Below are 12,228 nucleotides of genomic sequence, written 5' to 3'. Positions count from 1 at the left end.
AAATAGTAGGGGTAGGAAAATAGAGAGAGGAGACAACAGTAGGGTTGTTGTTGATCTAGATTAAGGCGACTTATGAGGAAAAGGCTACAGAAAATTTGAAAATTTAATATTTTGAACATTCAAAATTGGGAGATTTGAAAATTCTAAAATTCTCACGTTTGAAAATTTGAAAATTAGAAAATTCAAAAATTTAAAAGTATTTAAAAATTTAAAACCTGGAACCCTTAAGAATTCAAAAATCTGAATTTCCAAAACCTTAAAATTTCAAATCCTCAACTTTCAACGCCTTAAACTACCATCAGCTCATTTAGAAAAAAACTCCAAAAAATTGCCAGAGCTCCCCCTCTCACAAACAACCGAACCCCAGCAGTTCCCCAGTTTCCAAGCAGCGGCAAATAGACAAGCGACTTTTCCCTCAGCCACAGTGTAACTGTAAACTGGTCCTAAGGCAGGCCGCGCCCAGCGCTTGTTGCTCAACTTCAGGCAAAGCCGAGGAGAACCGGTGTGTCCGCGGCGACGTGGCAAGGCCGTTGACAGTGCCGAGGGATCAATCGTTGTCACGCTTAGCTGGCAAAATTTGTTGGTGCGCGGCCAGCTGATCCGCCACGGCTGGCGAAACGCGCGACGTGTCGCGAGAAAGGATCGGGAAGCGTGAGCAACAGATCGATCGTTTGCACTGGCGACGGGGACGTTTCCATTTCCACTTCGCTGGCGATCTCATCTGGTGAGCCTGACCACTGAGTCGATTTCGTTTCCACGTCGCGGTATTATGCTCTGCTTATGGAAAACGAAAGCTGACTCGCTGCTGCACTTCGATGCACTTTTACTTTGCATCCAAGTGCATAATTTCTGTAGGAATTTAGAGAGGCTGGGAGGTGTGAGTTTTTGGTAGGCGTGAATGAAAATAGTCTGAAATAGTCTTAGACGATAGAAATTTATTTTTTTGTGATACAGTAGTAGGTATATTTATGTGGAAATTTTTACTCAAAAGGGATATTCGTTATTGTTCAATTTTATGAATTTTAAATATTTTTGTCGAGTCAAATATGGAGACCAGATTAATAAGTGAAGTAGGACTTCATCCCACCGACATAATTAAACAGAATTACCGACTACCTTGTAAGAAATCGTTTCAGCACACGATCGGTCGCTTTGTCGCATTCAAAGAAGGAACGTCCGGTATTTCGCGATTAACTTGGAAAGTAGTCCTGCCCTAGGGTAACGTTATCCTCGAACCGTATCCTTTCTCTTCGCTTTGTCTGATCATTCGGTGTAACCGATTGGCCAGCTGGGACTCGACGGGCACCACCCCCTCTGAAATTCGCGAAAGCAACCTTGATTTCTTTGTCGCACTACACCAACACGTCTTTCAGCAATCCAACAGCCGTTTCGTGACCCAAATTCGAAAAGCGTTTAAATAAACTCGTTCTCGAGGAAATTGTAATTTTTAAATAGAGACTCCTGGCTCTGACTGCTGCGATTGCATTAATATTGCGTTCTAATATTTAGCAGAGGACGAAGAATGTGTTTACACGGGACGAAGAATCGAACGTGAGAGTGATTAAAATCTTGCGATGTCAACACTGTACCTCGATAAAGGCTAGCCTTATCGTTCGCGATAAACCGCGGATTTGAATGCCTCTGTGGCTTCCTTTTGTTTGCAGATCGATGAACGCCTCGACCCTGTAGCGTCGACGAATTTCAAGGTGCATTTGCTCGTTCTGTATCGTAGTCGCGAAAATACACCGAGACAAGCTCGCACGTGCCGCTGGGCAAACATGAAGCCACAGACGCAGTCGAATTTTATTTTTGCAAGTGGCTACCCCCATTTAGCGCGACGCAGAGGCATCGAGCTTGTTTTTCACGATTCCGAGAAGCTTACCGCAATTACAAAAACCAGTTCGACGATGAGGAACGGGAGGATCCTCCACAGGAAGTGAGGATAATTGAGGGTGATTGTGTATTACTGAATAGTGGATTGATTGGAGTTATAGACAGGCTTAGTTTGAGGTATTTATTCGTTCAGAGAAATGATAATCGTACGTTCTGGAACGGCCATGGGAAGGGCGTAGTTAATCCAGAAGCTTAGTCATGTTCTTCAGAACTCCTGCGTTCTCCGGAAGTCCTCCGCGTCAATGGCTCCGTTTTATCAGTTTATCTTGTCTATGGCTTTGATACCTCAGGTTGATAATGAGACACGATTCTGCGGGAATTTATTGACGCGACTTTATGTGTATTTAGTGGCTCATACAGGAAAACATAAAAGCGGAAATGAATCTTGGAAGTGTCTTTAACAAGTTTTAGATTCTGACGTAAAAAGGTGTTTATTGTTCACTGGTTTTAGTATCTCTAACTCATGTTTCTCAACATAAGTCATGGTTCCACTGTCTATCTCTAGGCTCAAAGCAATCAGACAATATCTATAAATATCGAATAAATTTCTACACTAAATCTCAGAGGAAACTACAATAATATATCCCTCCAGATAATCATCTGAGGCAAACATTCATCCAAAACACTTCCAACACCATCGAACTCTGGTTTACTGCAAAGTGCATCATTTCCCTCGAAATTCTCTTTCGCCAAGCCAACGACGCTCGACCTCAGATTGGATATACTGAACCATCCATGTCCGATAGCAGACAGCAGACGCTGCCGTCCAGTTTGGCAATAACAAGTGAACCTCTCGCGATAAGAGCACGAATAAATATTTCTCTCTTTGCACAAGCTGGGGCTGGCCTTGAAAAGCGTCCTTATTCGATACTGCAGCGAACAATCGCTCGCGCTCGGGAAGCAGTGAACGGTAACAACCTGTCAGCGTTGACAACCACCTTAAAAGCGTAATGTATGCGCGGCGATTCGGCCAGGGTACCGAAATTTTATGGCTGATGGACGCTTGACGAGCACATCCACTCGTCCGGTTCCTCTCGAGCCAATTGCGAGTGAATTACGATCGGTCCCTCAACACCGAAAACCGTATTTCCCACCTGTAACGGTACTACCGGTTTCGGGTGTTCGTTGATCCTGGTAAAAGTTCAGGTTCCCTCGGTTGACGATACTGTTTGGATGCGCGTAATCGTCTGGAATGTAGACGCGGAAATGTGGGCCCGAAAAATGTGGTTGCTAAAATTAGAGGCGCCTCGTTTACGTAATAAATCTGGGGCTTTGAGATAAAACACCAGGAGTCACATATTTTGGAGCTGGAGTTGTTGACAGTAGCTGTTTCGTACCTCGATTCTTTATTTATGAACCTGACTTTTTAGTTTATTTTCTATAGCCTTAATCTCGATGCTACTCAATTTTTTCATTCTCTTAAATGGTACTAATTTCTTGTACACGTATTTAAAAAAATCTACGACTTCGTTTAATTTCATTTTTTTCTATTCCCCGTTCGATTAATGAGAGCGCAGCAACGCATTAAATTAGTATACATAATTAGACGCATAATTAAAGTCCGTTTGAAAGTAGAATCATAAGTTATGCTAATGCGCGGCACTTCCCATACGCACACGTGAGAGGTACGCTTTGTTTACCAGCGTAGAAGTAGTATCGGTCGTTATTAATCAGCCTCGCCGATTTCTCCTCGAATTCTCAGCCTCCAGCACGCGCGAGGAAAGAAATCGGGGAATCGCGTAAGTATACGCGCGTGCTCTGCGCGGAAGAACGCGCAAGGTAACCGGTCGGTTTTTACCGCCAGTGGAATGTACTTCGAGTCAAAGTCAAAGTCAACGATAAGGCGATAAGCCAGAGGAGTAAACGACCTAGCAATTTGTGCCCCGTATCTCGCGCCTTTATCCTATCTTGTCTTTCGCGTTCGCTCATTATCTCCTTTGTTGGCCGGCTGGCCTGCAGCGATCTGCGCTTCAGATCTTTCAGCGCTTCCGAAGAAAGACTTTCTAAAGTCTGAAGAAACATCAGCTGGATCTCGAAACCTTTCGAGACGTTCGAGATGGAGATTCTCTGTATCTTTTAAATCAGAGACTTGAACATCCACCTCTAGTAGAAGCTTAGGGAGGTTTGCTATATTAACCCCTTTGCCTACAATTTTCTTTTCTAATGTTACCATCTTTGCTGCAAATTTGAAATGGGTGACTTTTCCAATTGCCAACCATAGAGTTCACATTAAGAGAACATAGATCCCTCACGTGATGCTGCGTAATAGGCAGCGAAGATATTATAAAAAGTATACGAGTCAGACTCGTTGAAAAAGGTGAAGGGGTTAAAGAAGACAGAAAGAAAAAAAGAAAAACAGTGCTTTTATTCTGGGATCTGCTAGCTTGACTGGTCAAATAAGGTTTACCAGATCTTGGCTTAGAAAGGGTATTGTAATTGTTTGAGAGAGTATATTCAGGTTTTGGAAAGCATAGAAATCTTTGAAATTCTCATAGGGTTAATGAAGCTATATTGTAGAGTCGTTAGAAGCTCTCGAAAGCTCGAAACTGGCGAAAGATTCGATCGACGCATCATTGGACGCCGGCTTGGTAAACTAGCGTCCTCTATCGTCCGCTGTCGACGCCGCGAGGGACGCACGCTGCGCATGGGGACGTAAACAACAGCAGCACGCATGCGCGATTCTTCCCTCCTGCACTCTTGCTCTTGAGCTTCCCCTCGTGCTCTATTCTTTTCTTTCCTAAAGTCATTCTTCGTCTCTCTTGCAAGCCAAGCAACCATCGTTTCTCCGCGTTCTCGTTGGTGGCGCTGACCTTCGCCTAATGGCGGCGATCACGCCGGTGAATCGAGATTTATCGCTATTTCTTAAGCGTCTAACAACTGATGATCGACGCTAGATAGTTTCGGTAATAACTGGGCGACGATGAATTACGAGGGTAGGGTTTCTTTCAGGGACACATCTTCCTTTAACGTTTCATCGATCAGGCACAACAGCTGAATATCCTGGGCGCAGTTTCATCGTGACTCACGGATGTTCAACTCTCCTCCCTTCTCCCACGTGCTCGAAACGATTCTCTTTCTCTGTTCCCCGTGTCGTCGACCCCCGTTCTTGCTCGGAAATTGCGCCGAATCCCGCGTTCCAGCGTGTTCTGTGCCCGTGCATTTTTCAACGCTTGGATTTCTACGCGTTAACGCCGCCGAACAATGGCTGACTTCATGCCGACTTTTTCCCCTGCGATCGAACTTTTTGCTCAGACGTATTATCGCAATCGCTCTAGGAGCACGGTTTCGAAAATAATGGCGCCCCCTCGCGCTGGAAGACGCGTCATTGGAGATGGCGTTGAAGCGCGGAGCGACTTACGTCGAGGCGACACGAGTATCGTTTTTCCGGGAAACGTTCGAAAATCTGAGACGCGGTGATCGCGTGAATCATTATGGGGGCTTCTGATGTGCCATTTCCTTGCTCTGGGAGACACATCAGTGTCTTTTTATTGCTGCTCTGAAAACTTTCTAATCTCGGTTTACTCAGTCCACTAGCGTGCAGTCCACTGATGCCTAGCTTCTTAAGTTGAGGAACAAAAATTGCCAACCTTTATTTAAAGGACACTATGGACACTTCGATGAAGGCATATTGATATGAAATATCCTTAAATTTAATACAGAGGAGAGGGATTACGAGCGTTACTGATTTTTATTGGAAGATATTTTATGATTAAGCGAGAGGGGCAGTTTATGGCGGAGGTAATAAGGAGAACTGTATCCTCAGTAGTCAGACTCTGTTTTTAGCTATCTACGTACGCGTATTAACTGTACTGTGCACCAGTAATAGGTATTCCCACTTTGTCCCCATCATCCAAACGCATGTACGCGTCAGTGGGACTCAAAGGGCCAACCATAACAAACCCATGGATTTTCTTCAGCCACCCCGTATATGCATCGTGTTGGTGCGTAGAGCATTCGTGTGTTCCTCTCGAAAGGGTCAACGTCCGACCCTCACCACACGCCACGGATCGACGCGCCAACACACAGAAGCCTGGTTTGTTTTGGTTTCCCGGGCGTTACCCTCGCCTCCCCACTTCTCTTGTCGGCCGAGTCCTCCTCTCTTTCTTTCCTTCCTCGTTATTCGCCTCCTGCGCGCGGGCTCCTCTCTTTCTCCGTCCACCTTTCCCGCGCGGGTACATCCGAGACCGCTTCTCACCGTGAAAGCCCCGTCGGCGTGTGTGTGTAAGTGACGATGCGATCCCAAAATGGGAATTGACATCGAATTATAGCGTGACGTCAAGCCACGCATGCAGATACTAGCCAGTGGCCGCCGATACGAGCCGGGAATACGGGAAAAGGGGCAGCGTCATCGTGCACTGACGCATTTTACATGAAATTGAGGTTAGAATCGGGGGGAAAGTCGATAACGGAGCACCTGGATCGAAAATTTGTATTTTAGGAATATTAGGAAAGAAAAATGAGTAATCTTAAAAGAATAATAGTGTATTTATTGTACACTCTATTTTAGAAGATTACAGGTTTCAGTATTTCCGCTTTCGGTGATATGAATTTTCTCCCATAGGCGTCGCATTCGAGTAAAGAATGGAGAAATTTAAAAAAAAATTGAGGAAGTTACGTACCACTCTATAAATGTACATCTAAAAGAAAAACTAGTCACAACTATACTATCACAAAATCCTTCAGAATTCTCTAATAATCAAGTCTCATAAAAAGCTCCGAAGGTTCTCATTCCAAGAACTCAGATCGCGAGCGTCGCGGGGTGAAAGCGAGAGCCGCGGCAGGAAGCAAGTTGTCGTGTAGTTTTGGATCGATTTTCGTGGCCGTGTTGCGTTCACCTCGGTGAACGCTCGGTTCCCCGTGACGCGTGCAGTCGCCGCGGTGCAAGGCGAAACACACCGAAGGAGAAGACCTTGCTTGGAATTTTCATTCGTGGAGGTTCGAAGCTTCGACGTGGATCATCGCATGCACCGCTCTAATTAGAGGCGATTCGAGGCTGCGCCCGAAACGGACGCCAGACGTGCGTGCGTGACTCGATTGACGGACGTTAGATAGATTCCAGAGGGCGTGCACGCTTGTGCGTGCAACTCGGTTTGGGGGGTGAAGGGAGAGGCTGAGGGAGATAGAGTGGTTCCGTAAACGAGCACGATGCTAGGGTAGATGGCCGGCGTGCTCCGATTGGAGACCACGCGTGCATCCCCAGCCACTGGTGGCTTGGAGATACGGTCGATTCGATAAGGGAAGTTTCGGAAGCACTTTCATTTGTTTTAAGTTGGGGATTTCAAGTTTTAATTTGGTACTCTAGAGACTTTTGGAGTAGTAGTGTTTCTTTGACATTGGCTCACTATGGAGATTGACATAGCGAGGGATATCTACGTTTTTTAAGAGTAATTTATGACACCCATAGTCCACTTGAAAAATTTGATTTATGATAAATCGTTTCAAGCTTCAGGGGATTTGGTACTAAAATTTGTATAGGGGAATAAAGGCTTCCCCTTTAAAGTTTGTTTCTTTTTCAAACAAAAATGCTCGCGCGCGGTTCGAAGCCATCGCTCCGTTCTCCAAACAATGCCCACCCGTGAGTGCGCAGCGAAGAAGCGAAAGGGAGGGTTGAAGGACAAGTTCCTGAAGTCAGGGGCGGCTAGTGGGAGGTCTCCAAAGTCGATTCTTTCTTCGACCCTAGGATAGCTATCTATACTACCGGCAACATTGTATCGCACCCACGGAGAGCTCTAGCACTCGGCAACCCTGCCCCGGTCGCTTACTCATCCCTGGCTCGAGAGGCCGCACGAGATCGTCCTCTCTTCTAGAGATTTACATCTCTCTTTCTTCTCGGTCTCGGCGTGCTCCTTTTTTAGCATCTTGCCAATGGGACAGAGCGTGACCAATCGCGACGGTTGACATTGTATCGCGCACGCGCGCGCGCGCCCCGACCGATGGCAACCTGTTAACGACGCCCTGTACGTAGCATCGACTGATTTCGATTCCCCTTTTTTTTCGTGTCCTCGGGTTGGACACCTTTACGACCGCTAGAACTGGCGATGCTGCTCTGTGGGTAAGAGCGATTTCTATCCGCGATTATTAACGATCGCAGCTGAAAGTCGCCACGGCGAGAGGGGAAAGGATCGGTGGGCTGACTTGCTCGGTTCGAGGCAAGGCAGCCAAGGCAAAGGGAGAGCATTGCCTGCCAACCGGCATAGAAGGTCTGTGACCTCGGCGATGCCTATGCTACGCCGTACGCCGCTGCCCGCGTGTACCGTTTCAGAGGTGATGTCACGGGCAGAAAGGTCCTTGAACAAGCGAACCAACTTTTCGCCGAACACTTTTTCCTGTCGTACGATAGCCAGAAAAGCTCATGCAGCGTCCGTGGTTCCGCATGGTCGTCTTTTCTGACTCATCGATGAGATTTCTATCGCTCTATGGAACCAAGCATATGGGTTTTATGACGGTAGACCTTTGGGCACAGTTTTTTCAAGCCCTCTCAAAGTTATGGGACTCCTGGCTGTGTTTAATTCATGAGGAAGGCTTCACGAGGAAAATGCAAAGTGATTTATCTCCACTAGCCAGGTTTTGGAAGAAGCCATTTTGTGTGGAGGGACCTTTTATGGCAGAGGATGTTGAGAGGTGAAAGTGAATGAATGAAGGGAAGCATAAACCTATAAACTCCGGTAGACCTTCAAATAATAAGCAAACTAGGCTTGGAAAAATATCTAAAACGCTAGAAACTATTCCAAGTATCTATACAAATTCTCGAGTTTGTTTAAAGAAGCGTTATAGTCTCCCAAAAAAAATCATCATCACCTCATCAAGTCTGCTCCTAATAGTACCTACCCATAACGAGGTGATCACTGTTTATAGGGGATTCCCTGTACCTAATTCTGAAACGCCAATCTGGCTCCAAAAGAAGTGGTACCAACCGCGAGGTCTCGCGTGCGCGCACGCACCGCGGGTTTAGAAAGCTCGATTTCTCGCGTGGTTCGTCGTATCTTGCTGCGATCAATAGCACGTGATCAGGGCACAGCGACCGGCTTCGCTTCTGTGCCGGCCGATATAAACAAAGAAACGGTCGCGCAGCGAGCACGCCGGTTGTCGCGCATCGATTTTCCCTCGGCAACGCTTGACACAGCTTGTCTGCGTGCACGATTCACGCTACGTCGCGTTAGCCAACGAACCATAAGACGCCCTTGCAGGCCCATTCGAGTATTTGCCCAAAATCGTTCGAAATCGGATCACCTCGGACAGAATCACCGTCAAGATCCCTTGGAAATCCGCTTTTTGCCACTGTCCCCGAGGCCCTAATAGGAGAAGGGGATCCCACGAAAAAGAGGTCCTCCCAGACTCGAGCGTTGACCCTGCTGACGTAACTGTAATCGATCCTGTCCTCCGTTTGCCCATGAATCACTCTGGTTCTTCTGGTTCCAGGCGAATGCAGCGGTGGTGTTCAAATGCACTTGGCCAGGCTGCCTGGAGATCAAAGCGACCGTCGCGCTTATCGAGGAACACGTGCGCCAATCGCACTTGGGGTAAGTGGTGGTCGTCGCTAAGACGCAACAAGTCTCGTGAAAATTCCGGGGTATCGTGACCGGTTACGAGGTCGCGCGGCGGTTAACCTTGAACCGGTTGATAAGATAAGCGGAGAACAGTTCCCGTCGGCTTTAGTAAACAAAACCGATGCGTACGATCCTCCGGTATTTTTCAGGCACGCGACTCTGATAAGCCTTCGTCTGGGCGAATTGATCACGCAGTTGCGTTTCTTGCAGGCCGAAGAAGTCGAAGGGGTACGATAATGAAGAGGACGACGACATGTCGGATCATGAGGAGGAGTTCTATTATCAGGAAGTCGCTGTGGATCATATGAGCTCTCCTCCCACGATGTCGCACCGGGACATGGCCAGGCCGCCTCATGAAGACCCCGAGTACCAGAAGCAGCTTCGTCTGGAGGCTACCCCTGTCGTCAGCAACAATAATAATAGCGTTGAGAACGTGATGGTGGGGATCAGAGAACGGAACACTGCGTTCACCATCTCGCAATCGCCGGTAGGTGGCTGTGGGAGGCTAGGGATAAAGTGGTGGTAGGCCTAGAGGAGAGTCCTAGTTCAGTACTGCTGGAAATTGTAGCAGAGTTGGGAAAAAGTCTAGGTGTGGTACAGAGGGAAGAGTCAAGTCGCTTGATTTAGTTAATATGGGAGGTTGCTTTAACCAAGGTGTAGGCCTTTCCACTCTGGTCAATTAGGATCCAGATTCCTTACTAGAAAGCTTCTTTCCAGTTCATATGTAGTGCTCCACTGACAAGAAGAGTCCTAGTGGCAATGCAGATCTATTGATCCTGTGATTCTTCTTGTTAGTGAAGCACAGTATTTTAAATTTCAAACTGGGTCCAGGGATGGTATGAAACCTCCAGCTTAGGGATGTCACATCAGAGATCCCTGACAGGAACCTCAATTTCAAGTTAAGCTTAGAAAACATCATCAGTCTAGGTCAGCTCTCAACATAGGCTACTAACCCAGCCCTCCACTTTCTTTATCCCCTAAAATCCGCAATGAAATTTCCCCAGAGCTATAGCTAACCAAGTTCCTCATTTTCAGGGGACGCCAGTGAAGCACATAAAGCTGTCTCCACGGCCGTTCCAGGCCTACCAGCAGAACATGGGCCTGCTGACAGTGTCGACCGGCAAGATGCCGTCGTCCCCTCGTCGAATACGCGGCGAGACAAAGAAATGCCGCAAGGTGTACGGTATGGAGCACCGTGACCTCTGGTGCACGCAGTGCAAGTGGAAGAAGGCCTGCAGCCGTTTCGGCGACTAGGCCAAGCGACCGCCCCGTTCGTATGTCCGCGGGCGGAGATCGTCGCCGAGCCGACCCCAGAGTTTGCCAATGCTACGTTAACAGACGAAACATAAACTTCTCACCAACTGCCAATTGCCGATATGCTCGTGGTCGTCGTCGTTGTCGTCGTCGTCGTTGTTCCGCCGCGCTGATCGCGACGTCGACCCTCACCGACTACAGAGAGACACTAAACCGTGCGCCTCGGGCGCGTTGAAGAGGATGAGGTGGCCCGTTTAAGCGTCCACCATCTTACGAGAGAAAGGTTTGCTGGGTGTCCAAGGCCCACCGAGGGGACACGCACCGTTCCATGAGGCAATTCGTTGCTACCAACGAACGTCTATCCCTGTTGCTCTTCTTGCTGACCCCTGTCGGTGTTTTACCCGCCTCTCGCCTGGAAGACAAGCGGGGGTGGGCGTGAACGAGGAAAGGGTGAACGCTGGGTCATTTTTCGCAGAGATGCACGTCAATCCCATGACGGATGGCGGAGGGTTAGAAGGACCGACGTTGTTTCGCGTGGCGATGGTGGATCGCCGGACATGTCGGTGTCTCGGTGATAGTGGGAGAATTGGACGTGGAGGATCGTTGACCGATTCGTCGGACGATTCCCTTTGCCGATCGTGTCCGGCACTTGGCAAACTCCGTTAGGGTCTTTTTTAGACGTAATCAAGGGGTTTCGATTAGTAGATAGCGAATAATTGGCGTACGGGACGAGGCATCCTTAGATTGTTGCGCTTTCCCTGTCACACACACACTTTCTCTCTCTCTCTCTCTCTCTCTCTCTCTTTTTCTCTTTCTGTCTCTATCTGTATATCTCTTCCTCTCTGTCTATCGATGAACGAGGGCGCGGGACATGGCCTCGTTTCCGGTTCGCCATTAACGAAAATTCTTTTGGTTCGGTACGTAGAAGAGGTGTGCATCCGCTCGTGGCGCCCGCGCGAGCACGCATTAACCCTCTCCATGTGCTGGTTCCCGAACCGACTCTTAGGTCATTGCAACAGGTCTTCCTTCTTCCGGTGAGAGCGAAGGCTCGATATCTCGCTCTCATTAACCTCCTCGAGAATCGATCGTCGCGTGATCCTTGGAAAATTCACTGGCTGGAGGAAGTGCGCTGACGAAGGTACCATTCGACGTTTACTTCGTCGAAAGTTTGCTCGTGGGTCATCGAGACTTGGGCCCATGTTCAGAGATGGGGTATTCGTCGAGTGGTTCGTAGAATGTTTAACGAAAATTATAGATATTCAATGCGCAATACTTCGTGCAATACAATTGTGATAATTTTAGCTGGCAGGCAGCTGCATTCAAAAAGCGCGCGGAAAGGGATGAACTTGGGCTCTCTAATGAGTAAAAAGATGATTCGCAATAAGAAGTGTTAAGGATATCTTTCTACGGATTATTTGAGTGCGTTGGGGACCGTGGGTGGAAGATTTATGGTGAAGTTGAATCACTGAGGGATGGATATACTAAATTATAATTAATTCCTAGCATGCCAAGGTAGGGTCACTTAGAATACTAT

At 47.7% G+C, this 12,228-nt stretch overlaps 1 protein-coding gene across 2 annotated transcripts in view; it reads left to right on the top strand.

Annotated features, from left to right (window-relative positions):
• The window catches only part of Glut4ef (Glucose transporter 4 enhancer factor), a 77,769-nt gene extending 67,075 nt beyond the window's left edge, over positions 1-10,694 (top strand). For both annotated transcript variants that reach the window (XM_076375852.1, XM_076375853.1), the window contains exons 7-9: positions 9,313-9,413; positions 9,651-9,927; positions 10,476-10,694. In XM_076375852.1, coding sequence (XP_076231967.1) covers positions 9,313-9,413; positions 9,651-9,927; positions 10,476-10,694 — 597 coding nt within the window. The remainder of the gene's footprint in view (positions 1-9,312; positions 9,414-9,650; positions 9,928-10,475) is intronic.
• The last annotated feature ends 1,534 nt before the right edge of the window (positions 10,695-12,228 follow it).

The sequence above is a fragment of the Calliopsis andreniformis genome, chromosome 4 (genome assembly GCF_051401765.1).
Source record: "Calliopsis andreniformis isolate RMS-2024a chromosome 4, iyCalAndr_principal, whole genome shotgun sequence".
Classification (NCBI taxonomy): Eukaryota; Metazoa; Arthropoda; class Insecta; order Hymenoptera; family Andrenidae; genus Calliopsis; species Calliopsis andreniformis.
Note: the sequence above shows the minus strand (reverse complement) of the source record. Positions and strands in the feature narration are given on the sequence as shown.